General features: G+C 34.9%; 1 protein-coding gene across 1 annotated transcript in view; it reads left to right on the top strand.

Annotated features, from left to right (window-relative positions):
* LOC102984175 (disintegrin and metalloproteinase domain-containing protein 32) overlaps window positions 1-20382 on the top strand; it is a 198371-nt gene that overhangs the window by 18158 nt on the left and 159831 nt on the right. The window contains exons 3-6 of the mRNA XM_028481958.1: window positions 10361-10422; window positions 14262-14337; window positions 17062-17138; window positions 18675-18852. Coding sequence (XP_028337759.1) covers window positions 10361-10422; window positions 14262-14337; window positions 17062-17138; window positions 18675-18852 — 393 coding nt within the window. The remainder of the gene's footprint in view (window positions 1-10360; window positions 10423-14261; window positions 14338-17061; window positions 17139-18674; window positions 18853-20382) is intronic.

The raw sequence follows: 20382 nt of genomic DNA, 5'->3' as shown, positions 1-20382 counted from the left end.
TACTTCACTCTGTATGACAGACTCTAGGTCCACCTACCTCACTACAAATAACTCAATTTCGTTTCTTTTTATGGCTGAGTAATATTCCTTTGTATATATGTGCCACATCTTCTTTATCCATTCATCTGTTGATGGACACTTAGGTTGCTTCCACGTCCTGGCTATTGTAAATAGAGCTGCAATGAACATTTTGGTACATGACTCTTTTTGGATTATTTTTTAAAATTTATTCATCCTGGTATATATGTATGTATTTATTTACTGAAGTATAGTTGTTTTACAATATTGTATTAGTTTCAGATGTACAGCATAGGGATTCAGTATTTTTACAGATTGTCCTCCATTATAGGTTATTACAGATAATGGCTATAATTTCCTATGCTATACAGTATATCCTGTTGCTTATCTATTTTATATATAGGAGTTTGTATCTGTTAATCCCATATCCCTAATTTGTCCCTACCTGTTTCCCTCTCCCCTAGGTAACCACAAGTTTGTTTTCTATATCTGTGAGTCTATTTCTGTTTTGCATATACATTCATTTGTATATTTTAGATTCCACATATAAGTATTTGTCTTTCTCTGACTTATTTCATAAGGATAATATTCTCTAGGTTCATCCTTATGGCTGCAAATGGCAGAAAATTTCATTCTCTTTTTATGGCTGAGTTATATTCCATTGTATATATATATATATATACTACATCTTCTTAATACAGTCATCAGTTGATGGGCACTTGGGTTGCTTCCACATCTTGGCTATAGTAAATGGTGCTTCTATGAACATTGGGGTGCATGTATCCTTTCAAATTAGTGTTTTGTTTTTCCCAGATATATACCTGAAGTGGAATTTCTGGATCATACAGTAGTTCTATTTTTAGTTTTTTGAGGAACCTCCAACTGTGTTTCACAGTGTCTGCACCAAGTTACATTCCCACCAACAGTATACAAGTACTCCCTTTTCTCCATATCCTTGCCAACATTTGTTATTTGTAGACTTTTTGATGATAGCCATTCTGACAAGAGTGAGGTGATATCTCATTTTTGTTTGTTACAGTATTATTGACTATATTCCCTATGTGTACCTTACATCCCCTGATTGATTGATTGACTGACTTTTAAATTGCAGTATAGTTGATTTACAATATATTAGTTTCAGGTGTACAACATAGTGATTCAATATTTTTACAGATTATACTCCATTTAAAGTTATTACAAAATAATGGTCACATATCCCTGTGTTGTACAATATAACCTTGTTGCTTACTTATTTTATATATAGTAATTTGTACTTCTTAATTCCATACCCTTATCCTGCCCCTCCCCACTTCCTTCTCCCCACTGGTAACCACTAATTTGTTCTCTATATCTGTGAGTCTGTTTCTGTTTGTATACATGGTACAATCCATGGAATACAGTTGGAGATTCCTCAGAAAAACTGAAAATAGAACTACCATATAATTAAGCAATTCCACTTCTGTATACATATCCAGAAAAACCCCTGAAAACACTAATTCAGAAAGTTACATGCACCCCAATGTTCTTAGCAGGATTATTTACAATAGCCAAGATATGGAAGCAACCTAAGTGTCCATCAACAGATGAAGGGATAAAGATAAATACACATACACACATACATATACATACAATGGAATATTATTCAACCATAAAAAAGAATGAAGTTCTGACATTTGCAGCAAAGCAGATGGACTTAGAAGGTATAATGCTTAGAGAAATGTCAGTAAGGTAAAGACAAATTCTTTGTGTTATCACTTATATGTGTAATATAAAAAATAAAACGAATGTCTATAACGTTGAGTGTATAACAGTGATATCTCATTGTGGTTTTGAGTTGCATTTTTCTGATGATTAGTGATGTTGAACATTTTTTCATGTGCCTGTTGGCCATCTGTAGGCCATTTTTGGAAAATGTTCAGGTCTTCTGCCCATTTTTTGATTGGGTTGTTTGGGGTTTTTTTTGCTATTTTGTTTATATATGTTTATATATGTTGGATATTAATCCTTTATCACTTGTATCATTTGCAAATATTTTCTCCCATTTACTAGTTGTTTTTTCATTTTGTTGATGGTTTCCATTGCTGTGCAAAAGCTTTTAAGTTTAATTAGGGTCCATTTGTTTATTTTTGCTTTTGTTTCTTTTGCCTTAGGAGACAGATTTGAAAAATATTGCTATAATTTATGTCAGAGTGTTCTGCCTATGTTCTCTTCTAAAAGTTTTATGGTTTCTGGTCTTACATTGAGGTCTTTAATCCATTTTGAGTTTACTTTTCTATATGGTATAAGGAAATATTCTAATTTCATTCTTTTACATGTAGCTGTCCAGTTTTCCCAACACCACTTATTGAAGAGACTGTCTTTTCTCCATTGTTTCTTGCCTCCTTTGTTGTAATTAACTGCAAATTCATGGGTTTATTTCTGGGCTGCCCTCACGCATTGATCTATGTGTCTGTTTTTGTGCCAGTACCATGCTGTTTTGATTAATGTAGCTTTGCAGTACAGCTTGAAGTCAGGGACCATGATACTTCCCGCTCTGTTCTTCTTTCTCAAGATTGCTTTGGCTATTAGGTGTCTTTTGCAGTTCCATATAAATTTTAGGATTATATGTTCTAGTTCTGTGAAAAATGTCATGGGTATTTTGATAGGGATTACATTAAATCTCTGGATTACTTTGAGTAGTATGGACATTTTAACAATATTAATTCTTCTAACCCAAGAACACAGAATAACTTTCCATTTCTTCATATTGTCTTCAGTTTCCTTCAACGATCTTTTATAATTTTCAGAGTATTTTCACCTCCTTGGTTACGTTTATTCTTAGGTATTTTATTCTTTTTGATGCAATTTTAAACACAATTGTTTTCTTGCTTTCTCTTTATGATAGTTTATTATTAGTGTGTAGAAAAGCAACAGATTTCTGTATGTTAATTTTGTGTCCTGCAACTTTACTGAATTCATTTATTAGTTCTAATATTTTTTTGGTGGAGACTTAAAGGTTTTCTTTATATAGTATCATATCATCTGTAAATAGTGACAGTTTTACTTCCTCCCTTCCAGTTTGGATGCCTTTTATTTCTTTGTCTTGTCTGACTGTTGTGGCTAGTACTTCCAATACTATGTTGAATAGGAGTGGTGAGAGTGGGCATTCTTGTCCGGTTCCTGATTTTAGAGGAAAGGCTTTCTGCTTTTCGCCATTGAGTAGATGTAAGATGTGGGTTTGTCATAAATGGCCTTTATTATGTTGAGATATGTTCTCTCTATATCAACTTTGCTGAGAGTTTTTATCATGAATAGATGTTGAATTTTGTCAGATGAATTTTATGCATTAATTGAGGTGAATATGTGATTTTTATGCTTCCTTTTGTTAGTGTGGTGTATCAGATTGATTGATTTTCAAATATTGAACCATCCTTGCATTCCCGGACTAAATCTTACTTGATCATGGTGTTTGATCCTTTCTGTATATTGTGTTTGGTTTGTTTATATTTTGTTGAGGATTTTTGCATCTATATTCATCAGCAGTATTGGGGTGTAATTTTCTTTTTTGTAGCTTCTTTGGTTTTGGTATCAGGGTGATGATGGTCTTGTAGAATTAATTTGTGAGTGTTCCATCCTTTTCAATCTTTTGGAATAGTTTGAGAAGGTTAGATATTAACTCTTCTCTGTATGTTTGGTAGAATTCCCCTGTGAAGCCATCTGATCCTGGATTTTTGCTTGCTGGAAGTTCTTTAAAATTACAAATCCAATTTCACCAACAGTGATCTGTCTGCTCACATTGTCTATTTCTTCCTGACTCAGTCTCGGAAGCTTGTATGTTTCTAGAAATTTGTCCATTTCTTCTAGGTTGTTGAGTTTGTTGGCATATAACTGTAGTATTCCCTCTCTCATGATTTTTTGTATCTCTGTGATATTGGTTGTTATTTCACCTCTTTCATGCCTGATTTTGTTTATTTGGATCTCCTCTTGTTTTCTTGATGAGCCTGGCTAAAAGTTCATCGATTTTTTTTCTTTACAAACACCAGCTCTTGGTTCCTTGATCCTTTCTTTTTTTTTTGATCTCTATTTATTCCCTCTATGATCTTTATTATTTCATTCCTTCTGCTAACTTTGGTCTTTATTTGTCCTTCTTTTTCTAATTCCTTTAGATGTTAGGTTAGGTTGTTTGTTTGATGTTTTTCATATTTTTTGAGGTCGGCCTGTATTTCTATAAACTTCCTTTTTAGAACTGCTTTTGCCACATCCCATAGATTTTGGAAAGTTGTGTTTTTATTTTCATTTGTATTGAGGTATTTTCTGATTTCTCTTTGATTTCTCCACTGACCCATTGGTTTTTTAGTAGCATATTGTTTAGTCTCCATGCATTTGTGCTTTTCTCATTTTTCTTCCTGTAATTGATTTCTAATTTCATAACGTTGTGGTCAGAAAAAATGCTTGATATAATTTTTATCCTTAAATTGTTGAAATTTGTTTTATGGCCTAGTGTGTGATCTGTCCTGGAGAACGTTCCATCTGTGCTTGAAAAGAATGTGTATTCTGATGATTTTGGGTAGAGTGTCCTGTAGATATCTATTAAGTCCAACTGGTTATTATGCCATTTAAGGCCACTGTTCCCTTATTTTTTCTGTCTGGATGATCTGTTCATTGATGTAAGTGAGGTGTTAAAGTCCCCTACTATTATTATATTATTGTTAATTTCTCCCTTTATGTCTGTTAATTTTTGCTTTGTATATTTATATAAATATAAAATAATAAAAAATATAAAATTTTTATAAAAACATATGCACCCAATACAAGTATTGGGTGCATATATGTTAATCAGTGTAATATTCTCTTCTTGTATTGATCCCTTTATCATTATATAATGCCCTTCTTTGTCTTTTGTTTTAGACTTTGTTTTAAGGTCTATTTTGTCTGATATCAGAATTGCTGCCCCCCACTTTCTTGTTGTCACTATGTGCATGAAATATCTATTTCCATCCCTTCACTTTCAGTCTGTGTGTGTCTTTAGCTCTGAAGCAATTCTCTTGTAAGCAGCATATAGATGGGTCTTGTTTTTTTAAATATGGTTAGCCACCTTATGTCTTTTGATTGGACCATTTAATCCATTGACATTTAAAGTAATTATTGATAGATAAGTACTTATTGCCCTTTTGTTACTTGTTTTCTGGTTCTTTTTGTAGTTGTTCTCTGTATTTCTTCTTTTTTTGTTTCTTCCCTCGTAGTTTGATGATTTTCTTTAGTGTTATGTTTGTGTTCCTTTTGCTGTAGTTTTTGTGTATCTATTGTAGGTTTTTGATTTGTTGTGACCATGGAGTTCGTATATGTTGACCTATAACTCTACCTACTTGTTTTTTTTTTTTTTTTGTGGTATGCGGGCCTCCCTCTGTTGCGGCCTCTCCCGTTGCGGAGCACAGGCTCCGGACGCGCAGGCTCAGTGGCCATGGCTCACGGGCCCAGCCGCTCCGCGGCACGTGGGATCTTCCCAGACCGGGGCGTGAACCCGGTTCCCCTGCATAGGCAGGCGGACGCGCAACCACTGCGCCACCAGGGAAGCCCTACCTACTTGTTTTAAACAGGTAGTCCTTTAAGTTCAAACATGTTCTTAAAGAGCTACATTTTTTACTCCCTTCCCCCACATTTTTTATTACTGTTGTCATATTTTACATCTTCATGTTTATCCCATTACCGATTATTGTAGTTATGTTTGATTTTACAGTTTTTTGTCTTTCAGTCTTCATGCTAGCTTATTTAAGTTGTTGATCCTCAGCCTTTACTGTATATTTGCCTTTACTAGTGGGATTTTTCCTTTTCTGTAGATTCTTACTTCTTATTACAGCCTTTCTTTTTCACTTAGAGAAGACCCTTTAACGTTTCTCTTATGTTATGTTTAATATTGATGAACTCTTTTAATTTTTGCTTGTCTAAGAAGTTCTTTATCTCTCCTCCAATTCTAAATGATAATTTTGCCCTGTAGAGTATCCTAGTTTGCAGGTTTTCCTTTTCAGGACTTTGAATATATCATGTCACTCCCTTTTGGCCCACAAGGTTTCCACAGAATAATCAGCTGATAGCCTTATGGGAGTTCCCTTGTGTATGACTCTACCTTTCTCTCTCTCTTTTTAAATTAGTTATGTATTTTATACATATTACTGTATATATATCAATCCCAATCTCCCAATTATCTTTCTCTTGCTGCCTTTCAAATTCTCCTTTTATCTTAACCTTTTGCCATTTAAATTATCATATATGTCTTGATGTAGTCTCTTTGGGTTCATCTTGTTTCGGGTCCTCTGTGCTTCCTGCACCCGAATTTCTGTTTATTTTTCAGGTTTGGGAACTTTTCAGCTATAATTTTCAACCCCCAGTCCCTGGCCAGAATCCCTTTATAATTTCAGTTTGGGTTGTTGGTTCCCTGGCTCTTGAGATACTACTGCAAGAGTTAGTAACTTCAGTTTGGGTTGTTGGCTCCCTGGCTCTTGAGATACTACTGCAAGAGTTAGTAACTTTCTCTGGAGAATTGCCTTTCAGTTATTGAGCTGCCTGGGAGTTACTCGACCCCATCCCCCAGGGTAACCCTTCAGCCAATGCCTAATTGTTACATGGGTCTAAAAGCTCAGCTCCACTGTCTCAGGTGGGAAAGACTCTGAGGCAAAATTTTTACTCTAGAGTTTCCCCGAAGTATCAGGCTAAGGCTAGAATTTACCTGAAATCATATTTTCTTTAGCTTTATCTTCCTCCCTATTTTGCTTCTCTTACTTCCTTGCAGGTTCCTCCAGAGAGTGCTCCCTAAATAAACCACTGACAAAAGTATCCTCATTTCAGACTCTGCTTCTAGGAAACCTGACACTAACTGACTAGTCCATAGTTTTTATTAAACAGAAAGATAAATTCTCAATGTAGGTCACTGTAAATTCAGATAAATCTACTTCTTCTGAGACCCCCTATGCTTAAAGGTGTACAGGGTTTCCAGACCTTTACTAAAATATGTTTTGTGAAGATGAGTGATATTTTTTTTCCTGGAATCCTATGATGTTTTTTGAAAATTAATTTTTATTGGAGTATAGTTGATTTAAAATGTGTTATTTTCTGCTGTACAGCAAAGTGAATCAGTTATACATATATCCTCACTTTTTTTAGATACTTTTCCCATATACGTCATTACAGAGTATTGAGTAATGTTCCCTGTGCTATACAGTAGGTTCTTATTAGTTATCTATTTTATATATAGTAGTTTGTATATGTCAATCCCAAGCTCCCAATTTATCCCCCCCTTCCTCCTTGGTAACCATAAATTTGTCTTCTATATTTGTGACTCTTTGTTTTGTAAATATGTTCATTTGTACCATTTTTTTAGATTCCACATATAAGCAATATCATATGATATTTGTCCTTCTCTGTCTGATTTACTTCACTCAGTATGACAGTCTCTAGGTCCATCCATGTCACTGCAAATGGCACTGTTTCGTTCTTTTTTATGGCTGAGTAATATTCCATTGTATATATGTACCACATCTTTATCCATTCATCCATTGATGGATTTTTAGGTTGCTTCCATGTCCTGGCTATTGTAAATAAGGCTGCAGCGAACATTGGGGTGCATGTATCTTTTTGAATTATGGTTTTCTCTGGATATATGCCCAGGACTGGGGTTGCTGGGTCATATGGTAGCTCTATTTTTAGTTTTTTAAGGAATCTCCATGCTGTTCTCCATAGTGGCTGTACCAAGTTACATTCCCACTAGCAGTGTAAGAGGGTTCCCTTTTCTCCACACCCTCTCCAGCATTTATTGTTTGTAGATTTTTTGATGATGGCCATTCTGACTGATGTGAGGTGATACCTCATTGTAGTTTTGATTTGCATTTCTCTAATAGTGTTGTTGAGCATCTTTTCATGTGCCTCTTTGCCATCTGTATGTATTCTTTGGAGAAAGGTCTATTTAGATCTTCTGCCCATTTTTTGATTGGGTCATTTGTTGTTTTGATATAAAGCTGCATGAGCTGTTCATATATTTTGGCAATTAATCCCTTGTCGGTTGCTTTGTTTGCAAATATTTTCTCCCATTCTGTGGGTTGTCTTTTTGTTTCATTTATGGTTTCCTTTGCTGTGCAAAAGCTTTTAAGTTTAATTAGGTCCCATTTAGTCTTTTTTTTGTTTTTATTTTCATTACTCTAGGAGGTGGATCAAAAGGATATTGCTGCGATTTATGTCAAAGAGTGTTCTGCCTCTGTTTTCCTCTAAGAGTTTTATAGTGTCCGGTCTTACATTTAGGTCTTTAATCCATTTTGATTTTATTTTTGTGTATGGTGTTAGAAAATGTCCTAATTGCATTCTTTTACATGTAGCTGTCCAGTTTTCCCAGCACCACTTATTGAAGAGACTGTCTTTTCTCCATTGTCCACTTTGTCATAGATTAGGTGACTACAGGTGCATGGGTTTATCTCTGGACTTTCTATTCTATTCCATTGAAGAGGAGTGATTTTGGAACCATATGAGTGAGTGAACAGGAAAAGTGTTTTCTGAAAGTGTTGAAATTATTGTAACACTTTACAAATAAAAGTTCCAGAAGGGATTGAATTTCTTAATCATTGAAAGTCTGTTATTAAAAATTAAAACACATATTTGCTGGTATTATTCAATAAATTCTCTTATGGCCTCCATTGATCAACCCCTTTACATTCTTTAAGGATCTAGCTAATTTTCTGTACATAGTCTGCAGAGAGGATGCGTGTCATGCTACCTCTCACAGTATAGTTAGAGGGAGTATATCTGGTATACTAACATCTTAATAATTATTATGTTTTCATTTTGAGAAAAATATTCATCGAAGAACTAGTTTGGGGGACTTGCGCATCAGGTCCACTTTAGAAAGAGATAAAAATTCTCCAGCATCTCTGTTCAGTTATTACATTCAGATCTCTAAGGGGAATTTTTTTTCACTCATGTAAATTTTACAGCTAGGACATGTTGCTACTTCAGTATCAGTATCCTATGTTTGGTATTTCTGCCTTATATCTGACATATACCTTTTTTGCTTCTTTCTTCAATTTATTTCTGGTTTTACTTAAAAAAAACCTTTAAAAATTTTGGAATGATTTTAGATTTATGAAGAATTTGCAAAGATGCTACCTTGAATTCCCATATATGTTCACTCAGTTTCCCCTAAAGTTAACATCTTAAATAACGATGTTGATACATTACATTTATCAAAACTAAAAGATTAACATTGATACCTTACTATTAAAAAACTCTAGGATTTATTTGGATTTCACCAGTTTTTCCACTAATGTTCTTTTCCTGTTGCAGGATCTAATTCAGGATACTACATTGCTGTTAGTTGTTATGTCTCCCCAGTCTCCTTTGCTCTGTTTTTCTGTTTCATGACCTTGTCATTTTTAAAGAATATTGGTCAGATAGTTTGTAGAACGTCCCTCAATTTGGATTTCTCTGATGTTTTATCTTGATTAGACGGAGGTTATGAGTTTTAGGGAAGATTACCGTAGAGGTAAAGTGCTCTTCTCATCACATCATAGCAGCAGGTACATGGTAACCACTTGACTTAATAACACCAGTGATGTTAACCTTCCTGATTCATTTTTGATCACTTACTAGACCTTTTAACAACTTGCCTTATTATTTTTTGATTTGTATTGTCTCCTGGTTGCTTCTTATTTTCACAGATCTGGAAAGGCTTATCTTTTTTTGTGTTGTGGTATTTGTGTCTTTTTGGTTTTTATATGCTTTAAGTTTTCTTTTTAATGATGTTCTAACTCTGGCTTTTCACATGTTCTCTTTTGCAAGATAAAATCTCATCACTTAGGTTCACTGACCAACTGATATTGCAACTCATTGCCATCCATGTTTTAACCTGAGAATAACTGGGATGGAGTAAAAAAACTATGCCAAATTTTGTTCAAGGGTCTTCTGTTTAAACATATAGGAAGCAGGCTGTACATTTCAGGAAAATGGTTAAAATAAATAATTTTTGTGCCTAATGGATTAAGTTAAGCTTCACTGATGTAGAGTACCTTATTATCCCAGTGATGCTACCTGAGTAGGCATTATAGCATGGCACATCGCCTCTTCTTTTAGAAGAGTTTAAAATTCAGTTACATATAGATTTCTAGTGCTTTACAACTTCTTAGATTGGGCTTGTTTTTGTGGATATAGTAAGAATGTATAATATAATAAATAAATATTATAATTTTTGATATATTATTGCAGATTTTAAATCACACATAGTCTGAGACATTTTAAGCATTATATGGAGGGATTAGTTGATGTAAAATTGTTGTTTCACTTCTATTACATTTGTCTTCACTCTCGGTTGTTCTGGATTTTCTAGGAACAGGTATCCTATATTATTCCAATAGATGAGAAACCGTATACCGTGCACCTTAGGCAAAGGTAATTTTTTATTCTTTACTTTTAGATTTAATTTTATTTATATGAATTTATTTACTTATCATAAAAATAGAGTATTAAAAATAATGCACTTGTTATTAAAAATTTTAGTTGTCTCAGATGAACAGATGCTCTCCTGTGAATTAATATTTTGGTCTTAATGCCTCATAGTCTTTTGTGAATAGGGGGGTTAGGAACAGGAAAAATAGGGACTTGTCTCCTGAAGATTAATCTATATGATCTTAAGTTGGCAGAACCAGCAGGACCTGTATAATCAGGGCAGGATGTGACAAGAAAGAAGTAAGTCTATAACTGTATCAGTTAGGGTTTGATCAGGGAGGCAGGCTCACCACCAGGAAAATGAAATAAGGGATTTAATATAGAAATTAGATCATACAGTGTTCTGGAAACTGGTGAATAATTTATGGAAAGTAGTACCAGCTACATACCATGCCTAAGAGAATTGTGAACATATTTTAAATAACTTTCTGTAGGGTTTAATTCTCTCTTGGAAACCCAGTTGAGAAAGCCTGGCTTGGAAGCAATTTGTAACTTTCAAGAAGTAGATTTCAGTTAAATTTTGGGTGTAGGACTAGACTACATGGTATTAAGGAGAGGTGAATTGTGAGAAACTGAAAGTATTAAGTGAAAATGACTTTTTCAGAAATGTTCAGCAGAGAAAAAAAAGAAAGAAGAATATGAATGCTTTTTAAGGAAGAAAAAACAAAGTATTTTGGCTGAGAGGAAGTTTCTTAAAGAGAGAAGTATAAACAAGTGATTCATTGTGTTGTTAGATGCCAAAGAATGGCATTGAGTAAAAGAAGTGTTAACCTACCTACTCCTTTAGACAGAAGGGAAGAATAGTAAATGACAACTCAAAGAACTTTTCAAGTGCATAAGAAGGAAAGAGAGAACTCATGTTGTATTTGAGTATCTTATTGAAACTATAAGCAGTAGTAAGAAATAGAGGGACTGGAGCTTGGGAGATGGATAGAGCATGTATGTACTCTGTTTTTGGAAATTATCTGTATAATAATTAGGACACCATGACTATAGGAAGTCATAGGAAGCTATTGTAAGAAACTTATATGGGCAATAGTGAGAAGTATAATTATGACCATGTAGGATTTCTTTTTTTTTTTTTTGTGGTATGCGGGCCTCCCTCTGCTGTGGCCTCTCCCGTTGCGGAGCACAGGCTCCGGACGCGCAGGCTCAGCGGCCATGGCTCACGGGCCCAGCTGCTCCGCGGCATGTGGGATCCTCCCAGACTGGGGCGCGAACCCGGTTCCCCTGCATCGGCAGGCGGATGCGCAACCACTGCGCCACCAGGGAAGCCCCTCTTTTTTTTTTTAAGACATAACTGAGGTGGCAGAAAAAAAGATTAGATAACAAATTGGACATAGTGGTAGCACAGATTTGGTGGGGCAGTGAAGGAGAAGGAGAGCACGTCTGTGTCAGGGGATATCCAGGAGAAATGTCCAGTGGCAGTTTGATTGATTGATTGATTGATTGATTGAAGTATAGTTGTCTTACAATATCATATTATTTTCAGGTGTACACTATAGTGATTCTATATTTTTATACATTACAAACCATATAATTACATTATATTGACTGTAATCCCTGTTTTGTACATTGCATCCCTATGACTTACTTATTTTATAACTGGTAGTTCATACCTCTTAATCCCCCTCACTTATATATTAAGGGCCATTTATGACAAACCCACAGCTAACATCATACTCAATGATGAAAAGCTGAAAGCTTTTCCTCTAAGACCAGGAATAAGACAAGGATGCCCCCTCTCACCACTTTTATTCAACACAGTATTGGAAGTCCTAACCATAGCAATTAAAAAGAAATAATATGCATCCACATTGGAAGGGGAAAACTAAAATGGTCACTATTTACAGATGGCAGGATAACATAGAAAACCCTACAGACTCCACCAAAAAGCTATTAGAACTAATAAATGAATTCAGTAAAGCTGCAGGATACAAAATTAATATACAGAAATCTGTTGCATTTCTATACACTAATAATGAAATATCAGTAAAAGAAATCAAGAAAACAATCCCATTTACAATTGCATCAAAAAGAAAAACTACCTGGGAATAAATTTAACGAGGGGAGATGAAAGACCTGTACTCTGAAAGCTGTAAGTCGTTGATAAAGATATTGAAGAGAACACCAATAAATGGAAAGATATACCATGCTTATGCATTGGAAGAATTAATATTGTTAAAATGTCCATACCACTAACCAAGGCAATCTACAGATTCAATCCAATCCCTATCAAAATACTCATGCATTTTTCACAGAAGTAGAACAAATAATCCTAAAATTTGTATGAAATCACAGAAGACCCCAAATAGCCAGTTATATTTAGTTTAGGTCATGTGAGAGAGGTGTGGGTTTCAGAGCCATCTTTTTTTATATAGGTATAAATGAGGCACCAGAAATGAACAAGATACAGAGGTGGGGGTGAATATTAATGATGAGAAGGAAAAACAACCAGAATTGAAGGCCATGGAAGCATTTAAGTGAAGAAGTAAGGATCCAGATGAAGGGACTTATAAAAGTAGACAAAAAGATATGAGGGAAACCAGAGGTAAAAGGTATGATAGAAGTTGAAGAGTAGATGTTTTAAAGAAGGGGAGTGTGGTCAACAGTGTGTTAGAGTAGTTTTACGTGACTCAAACTGCTTTTTGGATTTAACAACAAGTGGGTCATTAGTAATCTCTACGGCAACTGTTTTAATGGAGGATTCCCAGCAGAAGCTAGACTGGGTGGTCTAGTTACATTACATTGGATTGAGGAGTGAGCATCAGGTGAGAAAGCATAAGTAAAATAGCATAATAAGGACAGGGAATGATACCAGAAAAGGTTGAACTTAGACTTGTAGTTTAAACACCTGTGTTCTGGTTAGTATGACTTTTACAGAATACTCTTCCACTTCATTATAGTAATATATATTTATGATAGTAAAATTGAGAAAGAATGAAAGAATAGGGAATTCCCTGGTGACACAGTGGTTAAGAAACCGCTTGCCAGTGCAGGGGACACGGGTTTGAGCCCTGGTCCGGGAAGATCCCACATGCTGTGGAGCAACTAAGCCCGTGCACCACAACTACTGAGCCTGCACTCTAGAGCCCGTGAGCCACAACTACTGAGCCTGCGTGCCACAACTACTGAAGCCCACACACTTAGAGCCTGTGCTCTGCAACAAGAGAAGCCACCACAATGAGAAGCTCACGCACCGCAACGAAGAGTAGCCCCCGCTCGCTGCAACTAGAGAAAGCCCACGCGTAGCAAGACCCAATGCAGCCAAAAAAAAAAAAATAATAAATGAATAAAAATTTAAAAGAAACGAATGAAAGAATACAAAACTCTCATAATCCTACACCCATTTCGTATCTTTGTAAATTTTAAAATGCTTTTCTCTCGTCTTGTAGTCTCTTATTTTTTAAAGGAGTATAAGATAGGAAAATTATTTTGAGTAAATGCTTATTGCTTTGAATAAAGATTACATACAGGTCAAAAGAAGATACTACCTTTGTCAGGGATTGGCAAACTTTTTCTTTAAAGGCCCAGATAGTAAATATTTTAGGCTCTGAGGATGATAATATCTTTGTCAAAATGACTCAACTCTGCTATTGTAGCATGAAAGCTGCCATAAACCATATATAAGTGAATGGGTATGGCTGTGTTCAAATAAAATTTTATTTACAAACGCAGAAGGTAGGTCAGATTTGGCTTGAGGGATTTAAGTTTGCTGACTACTGCTTTACATGTTTCAAAAAGAATAACTTAAAATTCTCTCATTCTTTTTTTATATTCAGATTTTTTTTAGCAGATAATTTCATGGTTTATTTGTATAATCAAGGATCTGTGAATTCTCATTCTTCAAATATTCAGGTAAGATTTAAATTTTATATTTCAAAGATTTTTAAAACCCTTTTTACATTGAATACTTTCCTAATACAGAAGACTATTCACAGGGGATGTATTTAAGTGATCCACTTATGCCTCATTTCACCCATTATTAGGCTTTCTTGAAGTCTTGGTAAATTAAAGACAAACTAGATTGACTTACCTTCTACTCTGCCTAGAACATAGGCACAATTTAATTAATTAATTAGTTTATATTTTGTTGAATAAATGAATATACATTAAATAATAATAAAAACAAGTACAAATCTTACTGGATCTGAAATCATAGATTGAAATCCTTTCCTTCTTTTTTAGTCCCTGTCTCATCCATCAATTAATCATATTGACTTTACCTTTCAAATTATGTACTAAGAATCCACCCTCTTCCTCTGTCTCTATCTGCTGATACCACTGTAAACAAGTAAACATCATATCTAGTTTGGATTATTGCTATAACTTCCGGAATAATCTCCCTGCTTCCACACCTTGTTCACCTCCTCACTTAGTTCCCAACATGACAACCAGATCAATCCTATTAAAACCTGGTCAGATCATGTCACTTCTCTGTTCAGAAGCCTCCATGGGATGATTTATCGTTCACAAAGTGAAAACGAGTCATTTAAGTATCCTACAGGCTTTACACAGTCTGGTTCTCTTTACTTCTATGACCTCATTTCCAGTTATTCTCTACCTTGCTTATTCTGTTCCAGTCGCGTTGGTTTCCTTGCTATTCTTCAAACATACCAGACATGTCCTCCTTTCAAGAAATTTTCACTTTCTATTTCTTCTGATCCAGATGTTTGCTCTTTCCCAAGATACAGTGTTTTTCTCCCTCACTTCCTTCAGGTCTTTGCTCAAAACCATCCTATTAGTCCTTAACTAACCCCTATTTTAAATGGCACTCTTAACCTTATTACTCTCTTACCTTACCTGTTTTGTTTTTCTCCATAGTGGTTATCAATATATGATGTACCATATATTTTATCTATTTTCTGTTTTTTCAGTGCAATATAATCTTCATTTCGCCAGAGCTTTTGGTCTGTTTTATTCAATGATGCATCCCTAGTGCCTAGAAAAATGCCTGGCACATAGCATATAATAAAAATTTGTTGAATTATTGAAATATGTTACTTCACTTCTATTGGAAAGGACCATTACTTTCCTTTCATTGCTCCTTCGTTATGCACATAGTTCTAACATAAAGGCATGTGTTAATAAGAAAACATACATTGATTTATACCAAAATTTATAGCACTATCTTGGAAATTATATAATTTTCCTTTTTTGTCTGTGATGATGTTTGCTATGTCTCTGTGTTAATTGTACTGTGGTCAGAGACTGAACTTGGTGTGATTTCAGTCCTTTACAATTTGTTTTTGTGTTTCATGGCCCAGAATATGATTTCATTTTGGTAAATGTTACATATTCTTTAAAAAGAAAGTGTATTCAATGGAATATTACTTAGCTATAAAAAAAAGAATGAAATAATGCCATTTGCAGCAACATAGATGGACCTAGAGATTATCATGTTAAGTGAAGTAAGACAGAGAAAGACTGATATCACTTATATGTGGACTCTAAAATAATTATATAAATGAACTTATTTATAAAATGGAAATAGACTCACAGACAGAAAACAAACTTATGGTTACCAGAAAGGATAGCGGCGGGTGGAGGGGGAGATAAATTAGGAGTTAGGGATTAACATATACACATGACTATGTATAAAATAGATAAACGACAGGGACCTACTGTACAGCACAGTATATTCAGTGTCTTGTGATAACCTATAATGGAAAAGAATCTGAAAAAGGATACATATATAGGTGTATGTATGTATGTATGTATAACTGAATCACTTTGATGTACACCTGAAGCTAACACAACATTGTAAATTAACTACACTTCAATAAAAAAAATGGTTAAAGAAAAGAACTCTGTGCAAAAAGAAGTATATATAGTTTTTAAGTAGGGTTTTACCTATATTAGGTTAACATTCTGTTCAAATCTTCTATAGATTCTGAATGCCAGATTTATCAGTTACTGACAGAAATGTATGTGCTTAAAAATCTTTTAGTATGATTATGCATTTATTTTTATTATTCTTTCAGTTTTGGCTTTTTATAATTTGAAGCTATGTAATTAAATAAATACAAACTTGGAATATTTATATCTTCCTGGTGAATTGAAACTCATGTATCATTATGAAATGTCCCTCTTTATCTCTAGTAATGCTTCTTGCCTTAAAGTCTGCGTTTCCTGTATTAGTATCGCTTCAGAATCATCCTTTTGGTTTGTGTTGGTGTGGTCTATCTTTTTCTAGCTCTTCAATCTTTTTGTGCCCTTAAATTTTAGATGTTTCTTTTTAGCAGAATATCAGAATTTAAAGGAAATCCATACTCACAATCTTTGTCTTTTAATTGATGACCTAAATTTATATATTGGAAAATAATTTTCCTAAAATATGGGATAAAACTTTGGAAGCAGGATGTAAAATAATAATCCCAAGTATTGATATGAAAAGAGTAGTTAATATAGTGAAAGTGGCAAATATGGGGAGACTTTCTGAATGTCACTTTATTCATACTGATATAAACTGTATATAGCCTGTGAAAAATATTCAGAAAGTTCTATTAAGTATAAAAAGTTAAGAAATCATTAGAAAGTTTTGTCAACTCCTAGGTAACCACTTTATATTTTCCCCCATAGACTCAATGCTACTACCAAGGATATATTGAAGGATATCTGAATTCTGTTGTCACACTTAGCACGTGCTCTGGACTGAGGTTATGTATTTTTTTGTCGTTGATATTCAAACACCATGGTTATGATATTTGTCTGCAGAGAATTTGTTAGTTTATACTAGGTGTGGAGCTGGTAGAGGATTCCCATGTGGAGATTATTCAGTGAATAATAATAATAATAATAATAATCTCTTCCTCTGACTATGTTTCTTCTCTGATTTCTCTTTACTTTCCCCACTGACCAGAGGCATGTCTAACTTCCTCGAAGGGTGAGATTTCCTGGTGTCCTTACTCTGTATCTTGTTTCTTCTTTAGTAAAGAAATGACAGTTGACTGTGTTTGACTATAGCAAGTTGGAAGAGCTAAGTTTCGGGTAGCTTGTTTTTTCAGCAAATAGAGTATTTTTGATACCTATCATGTACCAGCTACTGGCCTAGTGTTTGGAGATGTAAAAATAAATAAACATGTTATTTATCATCTTCAGAGAGAGGAAGCACTTCTATATAAACAAATAAGTATTATTATAGTACTCATTTTTCTAGTAATATCACTGTCTTAATCTCTCTAAGAATTGTAGGGTTTCCTCTTTAATGCTTGGAGAGTTTTCCATTCTGTCAGGATATTCTTCACCTTCATTTTGTAGTGTAGGAGGCTTGTTTCCACAAACGAATTTTACTCAGTGCTTTTTACGTGGAATTCTGAAATTTGGTTTTTAGACAGTAGTCACTTGAACTGTTACCTGTATTCAAGGAAGAATACTTATAAAAGTTGTTTACTCTTTAAAATTTAGCTTTTGATTTCTTATTCAGACTAGGTACATAAACAAAATTCATAAATGCCTTCTTCTAATTACTGCTGAATTTTATTTTTATGAATAAAATTACTGATTATCCTTTTTTAATGCAAGCAATGTAATCATTGCAGTGCAAAACAGAAAGAAATTTATACAGATTTCTATTTGCTATTGCTTTCATTAAATTACTGACTTGGGGGGCAGGAGAATGAATTGATCACAGAAATGCTGTGTACTTGCTAGCAAATGATTACATAATTTGTGCTGCGTTTATAACTATAAAGTAAATTAAATGGAAAGTTAGATTTTTGGATTGGGGAAGACCTTTTTTTTATCTCTTCAGAGTCATCTCCAAAACATAAAGAGTTTGGGTCAAAATACTGAGCTCAAAAACATTCTGGGCCTTCCCTGGTGGCGCAGTGGTTGCGCGTCCGCCTGCCGATGCAGGGGAACTGGGTTCGCGCCCCGGTCTGGGAGGATCCCACATGCCGCGGAGCGGCTGGGCCCGTGAGCCATGGCCGCTGGGCCTGCGCGTCCGGAGCCTGTGCTCCGCAACGGGAGAGGCCACAGCAGAGGGAGGCCCGCATACCGCAAAAACAAAACAAAACAAAACAAAACATTCTGTATCTTTCTTCTTACTCTCCTTCTCCCCCTCCTTCTCCTCCTTCTCCTCCTCCTTCTCCCCCTCTTTCCTTCCTCCTCCTCCCTTTTTACAGGAATTGTGTCAGAGTTTTATAATATAGAATTAATTAAAAGCACTTAAATTTTTATCCTTAATTTTACAGAGGAATATTGCAGTTTGAAAATCTTTCTTATGGAATTGAGCCTCTGGAATCTGCAGTTGAATTTCAGCATCTTCTTTATAAATTAGGAAATGAAAACAATGAATTTGCAGTTCTTACTGAGAATAACCAAGACACAGAACAAAACCCAATGGACTATAATATTTTTATAAGTGAAAAAGTGAGTTATGTTTGCTTTATTACTCTTTCAAGGCAATTATTGCTTTTATTTACTTATTTATTTTTTTAACATCTTTATTGGAGTATAATTGCTTTACAATGGTGTGTTAATTTCTGCTGTATAACAAAGTGAATCAGCTATACATATATCCCCATATATATCTTCTCCCTCTTGCGTCTCCCTCCCACACTCCATATCCCACTCCTCTAGTTGGTCACAAAGCACCGAGCTGATCTCCCTGTGCTATGTGGCTGCTTCCTACTAGCTTTCTGTTTTACATTTGGCAGTGCATATATGTCCATGCCACTCTCTCACTTTGTCCCAGCTTACCCTTTCCCCTCCGCATGTCCTCAAGTCCATTATCTACGTCTGCATCTTTATTCCTGTTCTGCCCTTAGGTTCTTCAGAACCTTTATTTTTCTTTAGATTCCATATATATGTGTTAGCATACAGTATTTGTTTTTCTCTTTCTGACTTACTTCACTCTGTATGACAGACTCTTAGTCCATCCACCTCACTACAAATAACTCAAATTCGTTTCTTTTTATGGCTGAGTAATATTCCATTGTATATATGTGCCACATTTTCTTTATCCAGTCATCTGTTGATGGACACTTAGGTTGACTCCATGTCCTGGCTATTGTAAATAGAGCTGCAATGAACATTGTGGTACATGAGTCTTTTGGAATTATGGTTTTCTCAGGGTATATGCCCAGTAGTGGGATTGCTGGGTTGTATGGTAGTTCTATTTTTAGTTTTTTAAGGAACCTCCATACTGTTCTCCATAGTGGCTGTATCAATTTACACTCCCACCAACAGTGCAAGAGGGTTCCCTTTTCTGCACACCCTCTCCAGCATTTATTGTTTGTAGATTTTTTGATGATGGCCAATCTGACGGGTGTTAGGTGATATACCTCATTGTAGTTTTGATTTGCGTTTCTCTAATGATTAGTGATGTTGAGCATCCTTTCATGTATTTGTTGACAATCTGTATATCTTGTTTGGAGAAATGTCTGTTTAGGTCTTCTGCCCATTTTTGGATTGCATTGTTTGTTTTTTGGATATTGAGCTGCATGAGCAGCTGGTAATTTTGGAGATTAATCCTTTGACAGTTGCTTAGTTTGCAAATATTTTCTGCCATTCTGAGGGTTGTCTTTTCGTCTTGTTTATGGTTTCCATTGCTGTGCAAAAGCTTTTAAGTTTCATTAGGTCCCATTTGTTTATTTTTCTTTTTATTTCCATTCCTCTAGGAGGTGGGTCAAAAGGGATCTTTCTGTGTTTTATATCATAGAGTGTTCTGCCTATGTTTTCCTCTAAGAGTTTTATAGTGTCTGGCCTTGCATTTAGGTCTTTAATCCATTTTGAGTTTATTTTTCTGTATGGTGTTATGGAGTGTTCTAATGTCATTCTTTTACCTGGAGCTGTCCATTTTTCCCAGCACCACTTATTGAAGGGACTGTCTTTTCTCCATTGTATATTCTTGCCTCCTTTGTCATAGATTAGTTGACCATAGGTGCGTGGGTTTATCTC

Source organism: Physeter macrocephalus, chromosome 20 (assembly GCF_002837175.3).
Source record: "Physeter macrocephalus isolate SW-GA chromosome 20, ASM283717v5, whole genome shotgun sequence".
Classification (NCBI taxonomy): Eukaryota; Metazoa; Chordata; class Mammalia; order Artiodactyla; family Physeteridae; genus Physeter; species Physeter macrocephalus.
The sequence above is the reverse complement of the archived record's forward strand: the minus strand, read 5'-3'. Positions and strand labels throughout refer to the sequence as shown.